At 46.6% G+C, this 23,494-nt stretch overlaps 2 protein-coding genes across 2 annotated transcripts; one reads left to right on the top strand and one right to left on the bottom strand.

Moving 5' to 3' along the window:
• Positions 1-1,086: 1,086 nt before the first annotated feature.
• LOC135819776 (uncharacterized) lies at positions 1,087-18,251 on the top strand. Its single transcript, XM_065333044.1, has 12 exons — positions 1,087-1,631; positions 2,044-2,202; positions 7,804-8,029; positions 9,154-9,298; positions 10,015-10,158; positions 11,151-11,247; positions 12,709-12,836; positions 13,779-13,941; positions 14,746-14,826; positions 15,431-15,516; positions 16,380-16,773; positions 17,764-18,251. The coding sequence occupies exons 1-12, from the start codon at positions 1,503-1,505 to the stop codon at positions 17,992-17,994; spliced, it is 1,983 nt and encodes a 660-aa protein (XP_065189116.1). The 5' UTR covers positions 1,087-1,502; the 3' UTR covers positions 17,995-18,251.
• Positions 18,252-21,286: 3,035 nt separating this feature from the next.
• Positions 21,287-22,237, bottom strand: LOC135820161 (uncharacterized). Its single transcript, XM_065333474.1, has one exon. The coding sequence runs from the start codon at positions 22,235-22,237 to the stop codon at positions 21,287-21,289; it is 951 nt and encodes a 316-aa protein (XP_065189546.1).
• Positions 22,238-23,494: the final 1,257 nt, after the last annotated feature.

Below are 23,494 nucleotides of genomic sequence, written 5' to 3'. Positions count from 1 at the left end.
GAGTGACAAGACTGTCATGCAGTGCGTGTACGTGTACATGTGACATGATTAGAGGTCAGTAGATATACATGTAGTACTAGTAGTCAGCTACAGTTCAGTACGAGTACTAGCAAGGCAGGGGTACTACACATGTACTCATGCTCTTTTCAGTTTTGTTGACATGATTTGACTGCTTTCACCCTGAATTACATGTATTTGAAACGTTCGAGTTGAGGTGCCCTGATCATGAATATACGCCTACACGTACAGTGTACGTACATCTACTACAGTGTACTTATAGGAAATGTTCACGAGGGATGCACCTAGCGTGCAAAGAGTGCTCCAAAACGCGTGGTGGCAGAGCGTAGAAGAGTCTAAAAACACTAGTACCAGTAGTTACACTAACAGCCGACGGAAAGGCTCTATGGTTATAACCCACAGTTTCATGCACAACCCTCTGCAACCATCAGATGATTGCAGGGTTGTGGATGAAACTCCGAGTTACAACCACAGAGCCTTTCTGTTGGACTGTTGTGTACGCAACTTCACAAGTACAATCAGTTATGTTCTGGTACTGGTAGGCTGTGCACTCGAACGTCTCTTTCTCTTGAGACACGATCTACGAGCGCGCGATGCAGGCATCGTGTCTGGCATCATTGAACCTAATGACCCCAGCCGTGGAAGGGACGTTGCCAGCCGCGCATTCCACTCCAGTATGTGCACCCTGTTTCCCGCTGACCTCTAGGATGTGCTAGCTGACACGGGTGATCGTCAGCTTCACTGGTTTTATTTCCTGCGCCCGCCATCAGGTCGCAGAGGCAGCATGGCAACACATCCCGGTGAAGATTTCCTTCGCAGAGACCATCAACCTGAAAGCGAAGCGACGAAACAGCAACAGACTCATCAACATCAAATCATATGCGCCTGCCCCGAACTGTCGCTGACTTTGTCTGCTGGCATCAGACGCAACACCGCAAGGGACATCCTAGCACCTCTGCTAGGCTGAAGACGTCCCTCATGCACTCGGCACACACGACGTGAAAATTAATGATGTGAAGCAACACAGTCGACACACACAGTGCCACACGCATCCTACCTCACTCAGATCATATTCACTGACTGTCGTCTCGAATGATATGTAGGGTCTGCAACAAGAAACCTGAACCTAGTTCGTGACTGTGCAAGAAAGGAGAGTTGAACGCTGCAGTGCAGTGTTGGATTGTGTGTGATGCAGACCCAGAGATCTGAAAACTCCGAACATTTTTAGGAACCATTGCGCATACTTACTGAACCACCTGTGAGTGTGATTTCTCGAAACGAAAAGACGTCTTCACTACATGGGGATCTGCTGGTAGGACATTTGTCGTGTTCAACTCAAAGGCACATTTTTACAACTTGGTGCAGCCAACATTGTAAACGGGACGATCTGAGTCTACCGCAAGCCTTCTTGACCAGCGGTCGTCCAAAAACGATCGTCCCGACCTGCGATCTGCTCACGTCGTTATACACCCTGAATTGACAGCATGGCAATGGATGGCGCTGGAGGCGCGGGTATGTTTCGCTGGCTTCCCGATTCTGGACCCGACCGACCCATTCCGCACACGGGTCTTGTGGACGGGATATTCCGTAACACCCAGTCCATTGAGCGCAATGTAAGTTGATCTACATCTTAGCATTAATTTTATACTCAGTCCTCGTTCAATGTACGAATCACGGAGTACATGTATGTCTAACCGGAAAACATACACAGAAAAGAAAGGTGAACCCTCACAACAGGTCCTCCCTCATTCCAGAATTCCAACACGTGCCCCCCCCCATAAAAGTAATAAATACATAAAAAAAACTTTCACAACAATGAAACTGTTGATTGACAATCACAGTCTTAGCGACCAAGCATCACCTCCTATGGCGAAGGTCCCTGGTTCACATCCACATGGTATCAGTCAATTTTGTTCTTGGGTCTTTCTTCCTTTTGAACTACAACTGTCGTACCTGAAGCGAATGAATGTGTCTAACTGTTAAAGTGTAATTGCTTTTCTGCATGTGTTCTGTTTCTGTTTGAAGCCACCATTTACCTTACAATACCTCCTGGCCCAGGAGCAGAAGTTGGCAGAACGAAGCGCTGGCGGCATATATCGGCTTGGTAGATGTACTCAGATGGTAGTTGTCAGTGATCATGGACTGCTGAAGGAGCTACTGACCCTGCCGTACCCATCCTCTACTGTAAGTTTCCTGCGTGGAACAGCCACCTGTTGCAATGATGCAATTTATCGTTCTGTTGAGCTTAGAGCGTAGAACATTCCCATTAGAGCTTTTTCAAGGACGCGGTGCCGTCCCCCGCAAGAGGCGCTCATCCCGAGATGTGGTGAACAGTTCGCATGTGAAAACGCAGTGAAAAGTACAAATATGTCCCAGGTTCATCTCCATCAGCGCTTGGAGCAATTCTGAGGCTTGTTCTTTTTCTCCCTAGACATAGACATGGAAGGGCTTCCGGGCAGCTGCTCTAACTCAACACGAATGTCAGACATGAAATTGAGCGCCATCCTAGTGCTTTTTTCACCTCCACGTGTCCATTCCCATACAAACTGAACGCTAGTTGGACTTCATCTGTTCAACTGCAATCCACAAATTTCTCGCGCATGATTCCGAAACGTGACCATTGGTCTCACCTTCAAAAAGCTCTGTGCATAGCTGTTGCAAGTTTGAAAAATGGGTCAACTCTTTGCTTCCTCTACTTACTCCCCTCCCACCCCTACCCCCACATATGTTTTTAGCAAGAGCCCTTCTAAAAACTCAGCACAACTTAGAAATTTCATGAAAAGTTCGTTTTCCCAGCTAAGGTATAACCCGTACCTGATGATGCTCGCCTGTTTGAAAATTTGAAGAAATTAGTTTTGCATAGTGCAGGCAGGCACAGTGGGTTGGTCAAAGACCATGATTGAAAAACGAGAGGTACCTGGTTCAAGTCCTGCCTGGGAGCGGTTTTTCCATCCGTGCTGCTACCCACAGTGAACTGGGAACTTGGATACATGGATGCGGCTAATGGGATTTCTTCTTGGCACTCGTGCCAGTGGTTGTGAGACTTATCCCATCGCTTTATAAGTTGCTAATCCCTTCCCACTTTGTGTGCGTGCTCTTCATTTTCTTTTTTCTCTTCTTCCGTGGTTGATCTCATCCTCTCCTCAATTCAATTGGCTGTCTTGACATGCCACGAGGTGCAGAAATAAATAAATAAATAAACGAGAGAGCTTGGAAGCTCAGGGCCCTACGCTATGCTTTTTTGCCTTGATGACCTAGACACAAAAAAAGCTTACGGATGTTATAAATTCATATAAAATTTTCATAACCTGGGATTCGAACACGCACTATCGCCCTGCATGCATCCCCCGATACACTTCGCATACATACTACTTCTTCCAAGTTGCTTCACGTTATGATCTTGCATTTGAAAGCCCTATTTGAATGTGCATTGTGGCCAGCCGTCTTTGATGACACAGTACGGTATGGGACAGGTACGGGACAGGTACGGGACAGGTACGGTCGAGGGTAATACGACACCGTCTACCGCCTTGATGACCTAGGCAAAAAAAGCATAGGGATGTTATAAATTTTTCAATTCTCCTATTTTTTTAGGCATAACCTGGGATTCGAACCCGCACTATCGCCCTACATGCATTCCCCCATACACTTCGCATTCATACTCATTCTTCCAAGTTGCTTCACGTTATGATCTTGCGTTTGAAAGCCCTATTTGAATATTGCGGCCAGCTGTGTTTGATGGTACGGTACGGTACGGGACAGATACGGGATAGCGCCAGGCTTGACACAAACACACAAACACACAAACAAACACCAAATTAAAGCTGTGTGGACCCTGGCTAGCGCCAGACGTTACTGAAGTAACGTCTTCTGCATAGCTACGGGAATAAATAATCCCCTTGACCCCACCGTTAGGCGCTCCATCTACCACTAGGGTTTACCGGGTGTTAGCGGCCGTCGCGAGTTCCCTCCGGGAACGGACACGATAATTTACTTTTTTCTTATAGTGTAGGCAAAGACTGTTTGTATGCTACGGGTGGGGCAATAGATGACAAGGCTACATACAGTGGAGTATACAAATATTACACAGCAATGAATCAAACAAGTCTCATTCCGCTGTTACTCCGAGTTTCGTGTCAGAACGCTTCATCAGACAGCATATGACCAAGACTAACAATCACTAGAATATATATACGGAGAAGGGGAGAAGGGGGCAAAGGTGATGGAGGTACATTTCAGTAGCGCGAGAAAAAGGGATGACAAAATCAGCGTGATTATAAGAGGAAAAAGATGTTGAGAGTATAGAGCATAGCCAGGGTAGAGAAACAGCGCGATTTTCTGGCAACACATCAGTACAGATTTGTGCTGCATTGTTACACATCAAATTGTGACCTAGGGTGGTAAAAATGTTGATGGGAATTGTGTTGTGGGAATCACTCACGCCAGGCAAGGGGGTGACTACCACACCCGCCAAGGCATCGGAAAACCGGCGACAGAAGCCAAGATCCGCCAAAGCGCGTGAGCCATGAGCCCTGGGGAGTGCTCACCATTCCCGCGCCCCGCGGAACCCAGCCCTTGTTGGCGTGACGACATTTGGAGATTAACTCGCTCCTCTTATTCAGGCGGGTGCTCCTGTCGGCGGTGATGATGCGGAATTTCTCCGTCACGCATAGGTTGCACCGTTTGCTTACGTTGCTGTACCCTTTAGCTTGCTCAGCAATCCTCCACTTGATGGTGACCAGTGCGTTCGTCTCTTTTAGCCGCCATACATGCTTGGACAGCTCCGTGTTGTTCCTCCTTGACTCGATGTTCATGTCCGATTTGTGGTTATAGTGTCGTTTCTTAAAGGGGAAGTCCGGTGAAAAATTTAAATTTCAGGGTCGGTAGAGTTTCGGGCGCTGAGTCGAATGGTGTTGGTCCCACGTGTCTCCGACAAAGCGTTCTCGAGATATTTCCGTTTGAAAAACTGAGTTTCGGGGGCTGCGCCATGACGTCATGCGGCCGCGCCACACCCTCTGCAACGTCATAGCGTGCAGCTAGGTCAAAAGGAGTGCGTGTCAGTGCTATTTCAAATGATTTGGCGACTGATAGTTTGGTGCAAGCGACCCCGAAGACCTGTAACTCCTTGTGAGAGTGAGGATGCAGCCATGGCTGACCTTCATGAGTTCGGTCTGGGGCTGAGAACCTCGGTATTCAGCTGAAGAAATGGCCACGCGGGCTGGTCAAGAGTGAGCGCTACTGAGTTTCCGACTGATGAAGAAGCAGCAGCTATTGCAGACGAGGCTGATCAGATCGCTGGAGAGCAGGGTCGCCAAAATGGAGAAGAGTGATGCGAGTGCTCTAAATGTTGTTCCATACCGATTTTCGCTTAGACTCCAGTAGCCTGCCACATGGTGATGTTTTGGTGCGAACTAATTACTTGGAATATTTCGGACTACTCAATTGGAGAACAGTGCAGGCTCTTTGAACCACGGGCACGACTCTTCGCTCGCAACGCTATGGAATCTGAAAGTTCTAGGTCCGGGAGCTGTTCGCTGTTTTGTCACTTGTCACGGTTGTGCACTCATCGCTGTAACATAAAAATAATGAGGCGGGTGCGGAAAGCTAAAATTTTCTTTCTCAAAGCACAACCACCGGCACTGCAAGGAGAAACGCACGTTCTTTGACTGCATGACTGTACTGATACGAGTGTAGTACATGACAAGTCCGTGTGTTGACTAGTTTTCTGAGTCTTGTGTCAGTTGTGACTCGAGTCTTGTACCCCAGCACGGCAGTGCGGGAGTAGTTCCGTCTGTGATGAGTTTGTTGACTGCATGCACTACAGCTAGATAACACACTGCATGCACGCAGCGCGCGTAGAGGCTGACGGAAAAGTCCAACTCGGAAACGGCTATAATACGGTATAACCTCCAGGTTTACCGAGCTGAAAATCACAGAGTACGTAGTGTTTTTAACACTGAATCGAATGGTCTTGGTCCGAAGAAGCTGCGACAAACGGTTCCCCAATCGAACGCGCTCCGAATATGGCCATTTTTGTACACAACTAGATGGTGTGGCTACCTGGCTGCACGCTGTGACGTCATCACCTGGATCTGGGTGATGCGCGCGCAAATTCGCACATGTTCGATTGGGCGTATCTGACGAACCATAAGCCGCAGCCTCCTCGGACAAAGACCATTCGACTCAGCGACCCGAACTCTACGGACTGTGAAATTTAAATTTTTCACCGGACTTCCCCTTTAAATGGTGGCTCAGTTGATCCAATGTACACCTTCTGTTCGTTTTCTTTCCCCACGTGCGCTTCATAAACGACCTCTTGCGCTTGGCATCGGCCGTTCAGCGGGCACTCCGGTTGAGCTCGGCAGTTGCATGGCTTTTCGATGCGTTTCGGCTCAAGTAGCATCTTGTTGTGCCCGTTTATCACTGCGGCTACGTTGGGCATACAACTGTAGCTGACCTTGACGTTATTTTTGTTGAATATTTTTTGCAGCTTTGAATTCGCAGGGAAGTGCTTCTGCACCAATCGCAAGAATGTGGCCGCCACATTCGTGCTCACATTCTTGCTGAAAGGCGGGTTGAACCATATCACTTTCCTCCGACGATTCTTTCTGTTCCTTCCTGTAGCACGTGTCGCCTTCTCCTGGTATTCAATCGTTGAAGTGAATCCACAGTGGAGTATAAATAAATTTAAAAAAAGTTCTACAAATGAAATTCGTCACAAGCGATAATACAACCAAAGAAGTATACAGCCGAAGAACTAGCCCACTAGATCACTCAATCATGACTGTGTTCTTTACTTTTAAGCGATGCTCGCAGAATCCTTGGGCACCTGAACAAGAATGGAGATGATTTGTTCATGTATTTGAACTTCACTTTTGGAAAACCACCATTGGTACATTATAGGCTGTCCGGTCTCACACATACATGCACTCATGAGCTCATAATACTTCTTCCGTTGACAAAAACTTCGTGATGGATGTTTGAGAGACTGGTTTGCGCACAAACTGCCATGAACTGAGCCGCGATCACTTTCTCGGCCTTCCCTGGCATGCCATAAAAGAAGTACCATGCAAAGAAAGCGACATTTCTCGACAAGCACAGCGGAATTGATGGTTGCGCCGTGGCAACATAGGTGATGACAGTCATGGTGAGCGAAGCTGAATTAACACTTCTCCAAGGGGATAATGCGCTGCATGCTTGGCCTCTCTACTACTCTAGCCCTGAGTTTGAGAGTGATAGAGAGCGATGGAACGGAGCAGCGAGCCTACACAATGAGCGTGTGAACAAGCAGCTGCTCCGATCGCAGGGCGCAATGAAATAATTCTGAATTCAAGTTCTTGTTCAACCTGCGCAAAGCCCAGATTCGAATGCTGATGACCATGCTTTCTTCCAGAAGTCTGCAGTCCGACGCGAGTCTCGTGGCTAAGGAAGGTCGACTGGACTTGCTAGCCGCTGCCGTTCAGTGCTGGCAGGGCCTGGGGTATCCATCAGGGAACTTGGAATCAGTTCGGCTGTGCCTTTACTCCAGCGTTTCGCGGAGTTTTGGAGAGTGGAGATGAAACCAGTAGTCGTAAAAGATTTTTACATTTTGCGACTCCCTGGTGGAAACGAGTACACACAGTCTCTCTCGCTCGCGCTCTCTCTAACTCTCTATCTCTCTCTCTCTCTCTCTCTCTCTCTCTCTCTCTCTCTCTCTCTAAGTCAATGTTTATGCAAGTAACTTGCAGTGGTAGAACAGAAAATATATTTATATTTCTTTGGCTTGTGAACTCATATGCTCTTCAGGTTGTCAAGACCACCGACTTCAACATGTCCTCTCAACAGTGGAATGCCCGAGTTCTGGCCGAGAGCAGTCAACTACCGCCATGCCAATTCCTCAACGGACTACACCATCGGGTCATGAAGGAAGAGCTCCAGAGTGCACTGAAGCTGTCCACTGAAGCTGAACAGGACAAGAACCTGGAAGCAGCCATGACAGCAATACGCGAGGTCTTCCAAAGCGATCTGGCAGGTTGGTGATCCTCAAATTTGGCGTGGACTTGCATGGGCGTAGCTAGCTGATCTTTCCTGTGGTAACCCTATACTAGAGTATAATCATATTGTGTGGTGACCATGTACCTTATGGTTGCCAGCTTTACCCTTTCACTATGTTCAGTCAACTTCGCTAATAACGACTGCGGGTATAACGACACTTCGCGAATAACGACAGAATTTCCATGCCCACCGCAAAGTCCCATCTAACTGTAATGCATATACAGGTCCTCCCTCATTATAACGAGTCCGGTTAGTACATACACCCCGTTAGTAAATAGAAATCTGAAATCCCCTGGCGAAACGTGGTCTATACAACTGTTTACAGGTCCGGTTACAAAATAATCCATTAGTACATAAAATCCGTTATAACGACCCTTTGCCCAGGTCCCTGGAGTGCCAAACCCTCAGTATAAGATAATATTGACCATGCAGGACCAAGGGCAAAACACGTAGGATAAAGCAGAAAGAGGAAACGTATTATGTCTATGTATTCGCGAATATGGACGATCCTTTTCATCCAAGGAAGAGTTATGTTGGAGATTTTCAATTATCTTATGACGAGTTGAAGCATCGATAATTTATGTTGTATCGAGGGTAGCCTTGGTAAGTACGAAGCAGTGCCTATTTCACCTTTAGCTGCAAGTCCTGCTACAAGATAAGTCTCGTTATAAGATAACTTTTTCGATGGCCCAGAGATTATCTACTAACGAGGGAGGACCTGTAATGAGACTTCAGATGTAAGGACACTTTGCGAATAAGGACACTTTTCTGATGCCCCGCCGAGTGTCGTTATAGGCAAAGTTGACTGTAGTTCCCATGCCAGCCATTTGCAGGTGTGGTGACCATAGATGCAGCTAATGAGTTTCTCCCCCTTGTCGGCCATTGGTTATGAGCTTAACCACCTCACCCTTGCCGTTAGGCGTTGCATCTGCCACCCTGGTATCACAGGCATGGTGGTGGCCTGGCACAAGCGAAACTTCCTAAGCTGGTTGTGTTTCTCAATACAATTGTATAGCCGGTTGTAATGTGGACTTTTTAACTTTACTTTTTTGCATATTTTCCTCATGATGCCTCTGCCTGTTCGTCGTTATGATATCTTAGGTAAGCCGCTAAAGGACGTCATATTCACCGTCTCTCTTGGCATCTTGAAGAAGCTCTATGTAGAGGATGGTGCGAGTAACCTTGATGATGTCACAGCGGAACTGTGCGATAAGTTTAGCTTTAGCGCCACACTGCTGAGAAAGAGGTGAGGGCACATGTGTGCAACTGTTACGTGAACACACACACACACACACACACACACACACACACAGACACAGACACACAAGCACACACAGACACAGACACACACACACTTTAGACAAAAGCAGAAAGAAAAGAGAAAAAGACCACGGATCCAAGTACAGCTCAGGTCAAGGCTGACCTTTCCACTTCCGTGGGACGCCACCACCCCAGAATCAGGCGTCACACGCAGCTCCTAAACAGTGGTGGAGAATGGACCAGATACACGGAAAAGAGGCCAAACCCCATTTGCCCAATCCATGTTACCCTTGTGCCAGGACACAAGTTCCGATTTCACGGTGGATTGCAGCACGGCAGGACCTAAACCTGGCACCTCTCGTTTCCCAATCATGGTCTATGGGAGGCAGGGAGCGAGGGAGGAAGGGAGAGAGAGAGAGAGAGAGAGAGAGAGAGAAAGATAGAGAGAGAAAGAGAGAGACAGCCGGGGAAGTATGGTACATTCTAGTCGTACTTATTTCGGACCGCCGGATTCAGTTTTTGATTGGACCGGTAGTATCATGGCTGTTCATACAGTTTGTATATGATATTATGTCAGGTAAAACTACTCCTTCACAGTAGATACCATTATGTTGGTGGCTGAAAAGTAGGTCCTGTAATAAGTCTGACCAACCGGACCGGTTCCGGCGGGCCTGTTATTGATCTTGCTTTTGTACGGCCTAGGTACAACCGCTGTCCACTGCGTTCATGTGAGGTGGACACCATTCGCAAACTGGTGGACAGCACAGAGCTGCGCGGACATATCGGTGGGAAGCTGGGGGACAGCAAGGATGCGGACAGTATGGTTCAAGCTGCTCATGCACTGGTGTAAGTAAAGTCATATCACTCCTGTGCACATCACGGTAACCAGTTCCGTGTCCTGTAAGATTCATAGTCCAGTCAACTTTGCGTATAACGACACTCGGCGGGGCATCAGGAAAGTGTCCTTATTCGCGAAGCGTCGTTTTACCCGAAATTTCTTTATATGACTGTATTCAGTTCGATGGGACTTTGCTCTGGCCATGGACATGCTGTCGCTATTCGCGAATTGTCGTTATACCCGTAGTCGTTATTCGTGACTATATGTATTCTTTGATGTACAGGTTATCAGTTGTCTGAGGATTGCCTCAGCTTTGCTATGTGCATGAAACGCAGCATTACAGCAATGACCTAGCCGGCTGTCTCTGTTCTCTTTTGCCTTTTGTGGTAATGCTCCACCCTCGTGGTGTTGAGCACTCTAGGCAATTCGGGAATTCTCGCTATTGTAGTCTGTACCTTAGATCAGTGCCTGTCCTTTGCATAAGCCGGTGTCTAGGACGGTATAGCCAATGACTTGACTGATGTATTTGTTTATGAGTCATGTTTCAAAACAATGCACGACATGTCGGCATGCCGTATCCACGAGCATTATGACCGTAGTTATACAATTCCTTTTCTAATCAATATAATTATTATATGAGGCGAATACAGGATTGAAAACCCATCAATAATACCAGTTCTGCAGCTTCTCCAGCAGTATTCTCCACTCCAGAACTCTGCCCTTACCGACAAAGCCTGAAGACGGAAAACAGACTGCGATACGCATTCTGTGAAACAGTGAATTGTAGTACTGGAGTTGATAGGTGATGTGACAGTTTGTGTGCTGGAAGGGTGTTAAGGTACCCAGTCTCACTGTCAGCTATTCCGGGGTAGGTGGCTGTCCTGATTTCCTCGGGAGCGGAGACGAAATATTACTCTAAAGCAAAACGAAAATGCCCTTTCCTGTCTATGAAAACTTCTTTCGGTGTACTCTCTGCTGTCGTATTCTCGTTATGCTGTAGAGTTCACGTGCTGCAGCCAATGCGTGCCCTGCTCGTAAACCTTGTTGCTAGGTGGGCAGCCATCTCCGACAGTGAGCGAGCCGACATGACAAAGGAGGTATGTTCCACTAGTTCACTATTCATTCGCGCATGAAATAATTACTCAATCTGCGGACAGCATGCTGTTTCGTTCTTTGTGAACTCATCAGCGCAGCACAGAGGAAATGAGGCCGAACATGATAGCAATGAAAATAAAATTGTCCAAAGCCAGATTTAAATCAGGCCCGAACGTACCTTGCCAGAGTGCTCAAACTGACAAGTCAGTGAGCTCTGCGATAATTATATGGTCTACTGATGTAGATTTAGACCGGGCTGGGTGCTTCACGGAATCACGGACCAAGCTGTTGCTCTTATGAAGTACGGGTAGAGTCATGCATGTGAATGAGATCATTGTGTACTGTAAACTGTATACTGTGTGCAGTAGTATACCAGGGCTCATATACAATGTACCGGTACATGTGCTCATGTATATATGTACTCATATAATATATACATGTGCTCATGTATAATTATGTACTCATGGTTACCTGCGTTCATGTATATACATGTACATGATTGTATGTACTCATGCATACCTGTGTTCATGTATATAATTATGTACTCATGGTTACCAGTGCTATACCTGTGTTCATGTATACCAGTACTCATGTAGATTAGACTGTATTTACAGCCATTTATCTCCTTTCTTCCTGTTGTTCAATTACTGGCCGGCGTGTATTTACCGCCATACTGCCAGGTGCGTGTTTACCACCATAATTATGGATAAAGTTTCAGGACGCATGCATACCAGGGCAGTACTCGTGTTTACCTGTGTGCATGATGCCGGTCAATAGAAACATCTCAAGTAGTTAATGACCTGCAATCGCATACTCTCTATTATGCTTATGAGCACACTTGCAGTCCCGGACGTGTAAAGAATGTGCAGAAATCGAATATTTTGACGTGCATGCACTTGTAGCACTTAGCTTTGGTCACAACGATTATTATCTCTGGTATTTAGCAGAGCACCATTCGATTACCATGGTATCCATAGCAAGCCTGCCTGATTTGAGCAGGTTGTACGCCTAAAAGGTATTGAACCAGGTTAATGCAATGCAGGGAACCTGATAGTGAAGGTAACGGCATGAGAAGGAATGAAGGCGTGATGATCACCATTGTTGGGAAGGCAATCTTCCTGGGACAGTACTCTGGTCCCCTTTTGTGTGTTTGTGTGTGTGTGTGGGGGGGGGGGGGGGTGCATGGGCACATACGTGTAGGATGTCTGGTGCATGTCATTCGTGGCCATTATGTGCATGCTGAACCTAGGTCGAAATTGTTTTTTTTGGGGGGTGGGGGGGGGGGGGGGGGGCGCACACCTCCCCCCCCCCCCCCGTGCCCCTTGTGTTAGACATTCCAACTCAATCGTAAGAGAATTTTTTGATGAGCTTGTAAAATTGTTCAAGTGCGTTTCAAGATCATCTGAATGTCTATTCCATTGCTCTATTGGCTATCCTCGGCTGTTTCTTTGTCGATGGCTCAGGTATCCTACACGTTCAGCCAGGATGCATTCTGTCCGGTTTCGCTGGATGGCCTCACGTCTGTCGAAGCATTTGTATGCGAGGTGCTACGTATGCATCCACCCAGGGAACTTTTCTACTGGAGAACCAAGTAAGGGGTTGTCCGTAAATAACAAACCTTTTTCACCAAACGAATTATTTTAGTTTCGACCCAACCCCTCCCTCCCTCCCCTTCAGAACGTAAAAAATGTTGACATACATGCATATACAACGGCCATGTACATGAATCAATGTTTTCTGAAACGAAATTGGTCAACCCCCTCCCACCCCATAACGAAATTATCTCGTTTTGTGAAAAAAGTTCGATATTTATGGACGACCCCTAAGATAAACTAGATCTCTTTTGAGTTGGCCGTAGGAGCGTTATCCAATGCAGGCTGGTTTTGGTATTTGTTGAGATAGCAAGAACAAACTCCGGACTTCTCAGCCTGCCTAGTCACATGACTGGATCATGTTTCAAGGTAGCTGTGAATGCAGAGTCAGATCCCTTCAAGTTTTTGCCTAGCTTTCAAATATTTTGTTTCTATCCTCCTTTTCTCCATAAACTATCTGCATGGCCGAGTGAATGGCTGCGAGGTTGCCTGCGAATCACAACAACAAGGTCTCAAGTTGGAGACCCGAGCCGGCAGCAGGGAGTGTGTACTGTGTTGATAAATGCAGTGACGCAAGCATGACCCATTTAAGATGCAATGAGCTGCGCTGCCCCCCCCCCCCCTTCGGTCAACGGAGTACTCACTACTCCAAGTGAGGTCACCATGGATCACCATGGTCACTATGGACTCAGCCAATGAGGTTTTGCCCCATCGTCGGTTACTGGTTGTTAGACCTATCGCCTTACCCTCTCTAGAGTAGAATCTTCCGCAAAGGTTAATGAGAGATGCTTTTGTGTGCAGTCTTAAGCCGAACATGTAAGCAAGTTCAAACTTTGAATACGTTTTCCACTTTTCAATCGAGTGCAGCTAAACACCCGTTTCACGTGCGCCACGCCAATTACTTGTAACTGTAAAGTGTGTTTTTTTGTTTTGTTTTGAAGATGTGCGCTAGGTCTTTCCCTGGCTCCCAATGACCGCTACAAGATAAGTGCAGACACGGAGCTTGTTGGCAACATCTACACAGCCCAGCGAAAAGAGAGTGTCTTTGCTGTCGGGGACATGAAAGCTGAAGATTTCAACCACCAGCGATTTCTGCAGCGCCCTGTGAGTACTATAATGATGCCGCTATGCTACCAAGAATAGACGACGGCTGATATTCAAGTGGAAGGGATCGTAATGTAACATGTTTTTGGTCCAAACGCCCCCCCCCCCCTCCCCCTCCATCCTAGTCATATTGTAAGTCCACATATTTTGGGCATACAGTCAACTTCGCTTATAACGACACTCGGCGGGGCATCAGAAAACTGTCCTTATTCGCGAAGTGTCGTTATACCCGAAGTCTCACTGTATGTGTCACAGTTGGATGGGACTTTGCTCTGGGCATGAAAATTATGTCGTTATTCGCGAATTGTCGTTATATCCGTAGTCGTTATTAGCGAAGTTGACTGTATATAGATTTTGGCCTCCCAGAGTAAAAGCACATTCCGGCCGCATTAATATTGCGGCCTGTGCCGTTGCTGCCTGTATTCACTATTACGACAAATCTCCGGCCAAAAATGCCCAGGCCGAAATAGCCGAAAAAAGATATGCGAAGAACGAAATATGCGCCGAATATTTTTGGAGACTTACAGTAACTTAGTGAGCTCTGATATCCAAATGGGACTCCACCAAATCGATTACGAACTGCTCCATGCCTGGCCGGTGCAATGAAGAACCTGTGAATGTGGGTCCTACAAGTGCTGCACAGGTACAGGTAGGTGTAAGGCAGTCGAGTGCCTCAACCAAACATTTCTCATGCCAATATTCTAATTTTTTTTACATACGATTTCTGCTTGGATGTGCTCCATTGCAAGATCACATGCAGCAAGTGTAGTACTGAGTAACATTTCTGTTTGTATTGGTTGGCAGGATCTGAAAGAGCAGCTGCTGTGGAGTCATGGACTATCTAGCCATTCACCACAGCTGGATACACACCAGTGCCCGGCCAAGGTAAGTTCCACGAGTGCAGGCCAAAGATCGATGAATTTTGTAATATCGCTGCGTGCAGGGGAAACGTTTTACAGTACACACGGCGATGGTTACACGATAATTATGGATAATGCCTTGAACGGAGTCCTTTGCTTTCTGACAGGCAATGCAATGCATTTCCTGTACACCACAATCATGTATTCAAATCAGTCTTTACTTCTATCGAGTAACAACGTTTGTGCAGAAGACTCCTGCACAGAACCATTATTCAGGTATGAAGTTCTATGTACGCAGGTCCCAGGACTACTCAGACACAACCTTCAGAGCTTCTCGACAAGTAGGTCCACAAATTGGTTTAGCCGGAGAGACTCCCAAGATAGGTAGCCATTAACTTCTGGAGAATCCGTAAAACACAACAACAATACAATACAATAATTCCACTCAGGCCCCTCCATCTAAAATCTCCGGCAGGGCGTGTCAGAAGATGGCGTTTGATTGCTCTCCTAAACGGGGAGGTTTCCATGCGTTCCAAGCTAGTACTATGTGCAGGATTGTTTACTCCTTTTCCGCGGGGAAACTGAGAAAACTGTCATCTAAATCCATTCTTATTCCTGTTTCTGTCCAGGACTTGGTACTCAGCATTTCCAAGCTATTCGTATCTCTGATGACCGGGTACGAGGTTACTCTGAGTGAACTGCCAAACTGGACCAGGTAAGATTCTCTCTGTCCTTCCTCTCTGCGTAATCTATTCTGCCATGGTTGGCTCTCACCACACCTGCCCACATGTCAGTAGCCTGCCGGTTTTTGAGGCAAGTCAATGGCCTATTGACTCTTGGACCGTCCAACGGGCGACACCCCCTGAAATCCCCAACCTCTGGGTGGACTTGGAGACAAACCCACACATGCACGCATACCTATGTTCTCCCCACCCATCGGCGTCTTTGGTGTGGGTGCTGACTTACATAGCAGAGATTCTTGAGAGTTAAATCGATCTCATGTACGACCTGCTTTACATTCTATGGTACATGATCAGTGGGGGCTTAAGGTGTGACGGGAAAGAACAGGACACTGGCGACTGCATCGAACGGGTATCAAGAATCCACCCATGCTGCCATACAAATCAGGATGAGATGGAAGATGTGTATTTGTTCACGCGTTCTTTAATATAGCATGTACAGACACAACAAGCTGCATAAAGAATGTTTGAATGTCAAGTCTTATCATGCATCACAGTACTGTCGGTCGCCGAAGAACTGGGGGGGGGGGGGGGGGGCAGCCTTCTAGCTAGGGACCATTTGTGATTCCTATTTTCATGTACTACAGTCTATGCACAGTTGAGTCACCGTGTATACATTGGTATACTGTGCTTGGTGAAATTCTAGCCTGGCCGTTCTTCAGCACTGGAATAGGGGGAGAGAGTTGGTGGAGGGAAGAAGGGGAGAACAGGACAACGTTTTTAGGCATGGCGCAGAATACAGAAGTTCAAAACGTATACATAATAATAGTGGTATATACAATCCAGTCATTGTGTTGGCTAATTTGGTATTGGCCTGCATATTTCCATGTTTTCGTAGCGAGAGCTGGCAACCGGGCTGTCTACCGATGCAGGAAGGACTGTCAATCACTACTTGGTCTGCACGAGAGCCTATAGATGCCGAAGCAACAGCATCGCTGAAGTCGTCCATTGCTCTGCAAGCGTGTCAATCGTCTGCCGCCAGAACGGAACTCAGTGCAGTGTCCGTGAAGGATGCCACTACAGCACTGTTCCGCTCCCTGAACAAGCTGAGGACTGCTGCCGACCTACCGAGTGACGTACAAGGTACAGCCGTGCACGGTGTGCATGAACACGCCCTTGCTACGGCATTGGAGCAACGCCAGGACACTATGCAGCGCACACTGCAGATCGTGGAGCGGCTGCAGGGCAAACTGGCCGAGGCGCAGGATGGCATCACGGAATTGAAAGAGCAGGTATGCACCCACCTTTCATTTTCTCATTTACCATTATATTGAAGCATAGGAACAAGCAACTCTGGTTAACAATCATTGACAGATGCATGACCCCTGTATATGATTCTTTTATGCGGCCAATATGCGACTTGTTCATATTATTATTATTAGGACATTTGTATAGTATGCAACAAGGAGGGCGAGATGAAGTGACATTAGATTGCTTTGGAAAATGAAAAATGGAAATTGACTGGAGTTTTCATTTGGGAATTGACAATGGTGACGAGACTGCTTATCTTCCACGCGTTGTGACTCGGCTTCAGCCTTTGTCACATTCCTAGAATAGCTGTTCTGGAGAGTTTTAATCTGCTTCTAGGTATCTTGAAGATGGGCCCTGCTCGAGAATTCAAAAATTAATGTTTTTATCTTTATCCAATTTTCAGTGATCGGGGTAGCCCAACGACCGCTTGGAGAGTGTCGTGAAGATGTATGGATATAATGGAAGGCTACAGTGGAGTCTGTGTATCTTGAAAAATGCTTCCACGCTTGAAATAACAATTGTTTGGGAAGTGCCTATGGTCATGCCAAAGCATAACACCGACTGGAATATCCTCAAATGCGTTTGCAAATGATTAACTTGCGAATGGTTGTGTTTATTTGAATTCGCAAACCGAACGGACTGAACATGTCCAAGGACAAGGAAGCGAATGAGGTCCAAGTAACCCAGGAATGGGAAAACTTGGAAAGGAGACACAGATGAAAAGAACATAATGGGAAAGGAAAGAATGAAATAGGAATGAAGTGCTATACAAACAGCAAAACATTTCGCCTAGACCAATAACAGCCAAGCTTGGCCACACCAAACACCACAATAATGCTATCCTTTTGTACGCACAAATTAGGTTTGTAAAGACGTTGATAAAATAGCCTCCATCACCTTTAACTGTAGTCCATAACCATTCTCATTATTCTCATTGTTCCTTTCTCTTGTTCTCACTGGGTGCATCACAGACTGTACCGCAACTCAGCCGCGACACTGTGGAGCTCTCTGGAGATGTGTGCCATGCAGAAGAGACCATCACAGCTGCTGCAGAGCCAACTGGTGATGACTCCGAACCACTCGAGGCAGTAAAGGAGATCGCGGCATCACAAGCGGAGGTTGAGCCTGAGATACACACGGATGATTCAACTATCGCAACTGCGGCCAAGGAGATAAGCGACGAATCCACTGCAACCGAGTAGAGCACAGTTTTGTCGGTCGGTGAACAGCTGAGGAGGTCAGCCTTCTAGCCTAGACCGTTCTTACATTTCATGTTCTAGTAACTATTTGTCTCGTTTGGCCCTGAGATATTTTGCTCCATAGTGATCTGACGCTCATCATTCGCTCAATTGTCGCTGGACAGTTCTGTCCGTTTGGGTTTGCGGATTCAAAGAAACCAACCACAGCAACATGATTGTGTTACATTCCATGCACAGTTGAGTCGTCATGTGTACATTGATATGCTGTACTTGGTGAAATTCTAGGCTGGTCGTTCTTCCGTGCTCCATTCTCACGCCAGTACAGTAGTTTTCATCATCACTCTAGACTGCTTACATACCCAATGTCACATGGTCTAATCTTCTGGCAACGGACCTGTACATGTATGTAGTGTGTGTACTGCGCAGACATTGTGCGTACTATGCGCTGCTTCAAATCTACTCCCCTTTTTTCTGATGATTGGTTGCTAAATTAAACCAAGAAATTCTGAATAGCCATAAATAGAATTAGCTCTGCATTCGTCACGAAGCACCAACGAAGTCGAAAGGTTTCCATAAACCGATTTTCATGTCACTATCATCGGTGGAATATCGTGACTGAATTGAAGGCAGGCTCAGCAAACAATAATGAAGTACGCGTTCCGTAATATGTCACCAGGAGGAAATAAATTGATAAAATAGAAGGCAAGCCGGGCGAGAGAAACTCAATGTGAGAATAGTGAAGTGAGAGAAACAAAATGAATAAGTAAAAACAAACCGTGAAATTAAGAATACAGTCTCAGCGTAACCACATGCTTCTTTTGTTTAACAACAAGAGGACGGAAAAAGTGTTTTAACTCTGAGTTTCACGCACTGAGCGCTTCTTTTGCGCTTCTTTGCTTCTTTTGTTTACAGTTTACAGGCTTACATAGACGAACACAGGAAGCTTCGAGAACTTTCAACTGCCTAGCAAAACGTACCCGCCTTTCTTCTAAAGTAGTACTAGTGTACTATTTCGAGTGCTGACAGTTTGGTATTTAAAAACATTAATTTTAGGTTTTCGGCTATGCACTCGAGTTATAGACTCTCTGTGTTTTACGGAACAGAACAACAAAGACAATCAAGGCTTGTTTGCTGCGACTTCAAGTTTCATGCTCTCGCAATCATCAGGCAACAGTTCTGTATTTTATTACGCTCTGCCTCCGCGGTGTTGAGCACTGTCAGCACACTGGGTACATCCTCCGGTGGACTCTCTGTGTTTTAGATATTTACACTGAATCGTTTCATTGGATACTAGTCATGTGCAGGTCCTGCCTCGTTATAACGAGTCCGGTTAGTACATACACCCCCTTAGAACGCATTTTTGGTGCTGCTCCTACAGGTACATCCTGTGCTAATGTGTGTCATGTGCTGTAAAGCTAAAAGTTGCGCGATCAAGGTTCGTACCGATACTTTGCAAAGTCCCGAATGGAGCTGATGTTTTGCCGCTTCATTTTTCTCGCCGTCCTGAAATAGTATGCCTGATCATCTGCGCCCTTCTCTCCGGTGTATGCGTAGTGAATGGTGGTCTTGGTTATGCTGTCTGATGATTGGTTCAAAGGAACGGCAAAGAAGGAGTTGGTGCACCATTGCTGGCTGAGAAATGTAAACCTTGTTAGTGAAAAGAACACTAGAATCTTCTTGCGAAACGTGGCATGTACAATTGTATACTGGTTAGGTTACAACACAATTTGTCCGTACATAAAATCGTTGCACTGTATATCGATCCTTTGGCCAATACCCTCAGTGTAAGATGATATTTTCCACGGCGGACCAAGGGAAAAACACACATGATAAAGCAGAAAGTCGTAACGGATTCTATCTGTAGAATTGTGTGCATGTATCTGTGGAATATAATAATTTATGTTTCATTAGAGTAACTCCCAAAAGGATAAAGGATCGTGTGAGCTTTTAGTGTTCATCTGTCGTTGTTGTAAATTAGAAGCTGGGACAAATTTGGCCATTTCAGAAATAATTTGAATCACTCCACCACTATCTAAACAAGAACGGATTTCCTCGCCATGGTATTGAAAGTGCTGGCCAAGGCTGCAGTGTGAAATAGTGGAGGAGTGTTTCAAATCATTTTGTTGTGGCACGCTACAATAATGGAGGCTGGAAGACGAAGCAATGGTATTGTACGTACCGTCCAATCGATTGCGATATGCCTATGGTAAGAGATTCAGCTGATATAGGGAGGCAGCGTTGAATTGTTGGGAAAATGTGCAATGCCTGTACTCATTTGCCTAATGTCTGCAAGTGTCCCGTGGTCTCGTATGCCAACAAGAAGAACGGATAGCTGCAATAATAATAGTACTGCATTACCCAATGCTGTAGACAGCAAGCTGGTTCGGCCATATAAGGCTCATCAGCACAGCTATGATCTTTAATTAAGTAGGCCGAGCTCTGCAGTACTAGTATACTGTCGTCAATCTGGTTCGCCTAGTACACATCACGGCTTCATGCATCACGTGATACATGCAGTTCCACAAACAGGCCAACAAGTCCATAACAGATTATTCATCGTTTTGAATAGTGTTTGTGCTACAAGGGGGGCGGGGGCGGGGGGGGGGGGGCTAGCAGTCAATACAGATAGCGTGGTAGGCAGGGCAATATATGTATCGTGCATGTAATTATTAATCATGTACGGTGTATAAAACTTAGGCTATGCAGACATGATGCCTCTAACACCCAATAGCGTGAGTAAACTAGTGGGACCATTGTTTATTAGGCTAGGGCCTGTTTTGGACTTCCCGCTTTAAATAAAGAATACAAACAAACAAACACACGACGCTCTACGGCGCAGGACATGATCATAGGTAAGATGTTGAGAAGACAATGAAATTATTGATCCATCTGAACGTCGTGTGCGTGTAGGCAGGTTAAAATGATGATGTGAACTACACTAGCTGTGTGACTGCGTGAGAGATACATAATGAGAGCAGTATGCTTGTGCTAAAAGAGTCAGCCGGCGAAGTGTCACCAGGGTGTCCAACGTAGCAGGGGGAGGGGGGGGGGGAGGAGGAGGCGGGGTGCGATTGGAGAGGTGTGTCGCACGTCAATACAGGCGATCCTTTCTCAATGCTTAGAGCAAAATGAATCTTGCTTGATCGGTTCTATGTACTTCCCAAGGGTCACTAGCAGCAAGGAATACATGCAGCCATTGCAGGGTGGCAATTCTACATCTGCATGTGCTGGCTAAATAAAATGCTAAACTTCTTCTCCATGAGAAAAGGCTAGTAGAGGAGAATGTGTGACAACATCAACGCTGGTCTGGACTATCTTGAGCAAGGCTGATGTTAGGCTCAGAGTTGGTGTCGGGGAGTGACTCTGACGAGCGGCGACGTCTACAGGTGATCTTGCTGTAACCAAGATAGATATTATGGCTGTCAGTTGACTTGTCCCAGACTGTGCGGCCCACGTGACGGTAGCCTAGTTTAGACGGAGGAGGGACTTTGGTAAATTTATCTCCTGGGTGGGCCACACGGATACTGCGAGGGACCTTTTTGGAGAAGTACTGCGCGAAACAGCCGTTTCCCACACGCGGCGTACCGAAGTTGATCATGATAGGATTTGTGTAGATTCCCCTGACTCGTATGTCGATCGTGGCCATTACGGCAAGAGCGCCTCCAAGGGAATGCCCCGTCACGTACAGCTCGGCGTCAGGATGAGCAGCTTTCAGCGTCTCAATGTTAGTCAAGACATCAGTTTGCAGTCTTTTGAACGCTCTGTAGAATCCATAGTGGACGTATCCTGGTATTTTCTTCTTTCCTCCCAGGTCTTTGGGCCGTACACGGAAGGCAGCTAGGTTCACGATCCAATTAAGAACTTGGCTCACACGATCTGTTTTGTCTCTTGATCCACGGAAGACGAGGACATTGGCGTTCAAGGCTGGATCATACCCCGCGTAGTAGGACAGCCTGAACAGCTCGTCTTCCTTCACCGTCAACGGCTCGAATCCAGTCAGATCCTGCCGGCATAATGAGCAGGTCCAGGTACGGACCAGGTCGTGTTCTTTGACGTACGCTGTGGCACTGTACGCCATCATCTTTCTCGCCAGAGTACCATCATACTCGTAGTCGCTCTTCTTGTTTTTGCCGCACTTCTTGAACCTGTCGAACAAACCCGCTTCGGCTAGGTGAATGGGCTCTAACAACTCCACCACTACCACAAACGTCAGCAGCAGACGGAGGAACTGTGTTGACTCAGCCATCTTGCTTCTAGTGGAGAAGTGAGATCTGATTGCCCGTCCATTCCTCAACACGGTTTATATAGCATCGCTAATGAACGGACTAGCGCCAGCGGTAGCCAATACTGCTGCAAGGTCTCAGCTCCGTTTTCCAGATGACCACTCAGGCGCTAGCAGCGAGTTTCTTTGGCCGAGTGGCAACAGCAGAATTGGCTACAAAATGCTTAGCTACGGCCGATAGTGAAGACGGGTACGAGTGTGGATAGCGGATTGTGTACACTTGCAGTGTGAACACACTTGCATGGGCCCAAGAAGTCTTCTCCACAAGCTTACTGTGCAAAACGTAAACAACAACCGCGTGGTCTGTGTAGTGTTCATAGGACTTATGCCCATATGCTGCATCAAGAGATAAAACACAATAGCGACAAAGAAAATGCTGTGTTGCGACTCCGAGTCTCACGCCCAACAGGCCTTATGATCAGCATTCAGTTTGCCTGATATCATAGATGACGAGCGCGATTTATTGTGAAAGTCGGAGTCGCGACACAGGGCATCCTTTTTCTCTATGTTGTGGAATGATCTGCGCTATACGGGCATTGCGCACTATACGGGCAGTGCATGAACTTACAGTCATGTACATGTGCTTGATCCCAGCACAACACATACATTGTACGCGTAAGTGATTCCTACTGCACGTATTCGTTCTACTCACTTCAATTGTGTGAACGAACCGGACATCAAAGTGCTCACACCTGTCCATTCCTTCCAAGCTTTGAAAACGATCGCCACAATCTCCTAGAATTTGTCCAAAGTTGTTTTTGTATAAAAAATTTTCCGAAGTACTCGCAGACTCCATTGCAGCAATTTACACATAAGGGTACCTAAACTCAATCACTCAAACACGGTCTATTTGCTGCATACGTCATTTTTTATATTGTGAAAACAATGGACGAAATCATGTTGTGTTGTGATGAAATAAAAACAGGATTACCTTTACAAAGAAGCGGTACAAAGAAATTGAAACCTACCCGAGGAAATGCGAACTGGGGAAGTGATACGCGTGGCAGGCGTCATGCGAACCGACGCCAGAAGTCAGCTAGAACACTCTTTAAAACTGACGGGCAAAATTAATGGATTTCCTTTCTTCCAGCGCTAGCATTTATGGAGAGGGATAGTAGGGCCATGTCTCGTTTAATGCCTGCAAAAATGATAACATCTCTCGGTGAGTTTCTCGATACTACCGATCGCGTTTGAAGGTTTCTTGTGATGAACCAGTACCCA

Source organism: Sycon ciliatum, chromosome 6, assembly GCF_964019385.1.
Source record: "Sycon ciliatum chromosome 6, ocSycCili1.1, whole genome shotgun sequence".
Classification (NCBI taxonomy): Eukaryota; Metazoa; Porifera; class Calcarea; order Leucosolenida; family Sycettidae; genus Sycon; species Sycon ciliatum.
This window is presented reverse-complemented; position numbering and strand designations above follow the sequence as displayed.

What these genes read in the sequence shown, in the direction of transcription:
- LOC135819776 (XM_065333044.1), top strand. Translation starts at nt 1,503, where the DNA reads ATGGCAATGGATGGCGCTGGAGGCGCGGGTATGTTTCGCTGGCTTCCC. An exon ending in CTTCCAAAGCGATCTGGCAG is followed by an intron (nt 8,030 to 9,153) that starts GTTGGTGATCCT and finishes ATGATATCTTAG; the next exon opens with GTAAGCCGCTAAAGGACGTC. An exon ending in TCACGGAATTGAAAGAGCAG is followed by an intron (nt 16,774 to 17,763) that starts GTATGCACCCAC and finishes GGTGCATCACAG; the next exon opens with ACTGTACCGCAACTCAGCCG.
- LOC135820161 (XM_065333474.1), bottom strand. Translation starts at nt 22,237, where the DNA reads ATGGCTGAGTCAACACAGTTCCTCCGTCTGCTGCTGACGTTTGTGGTA.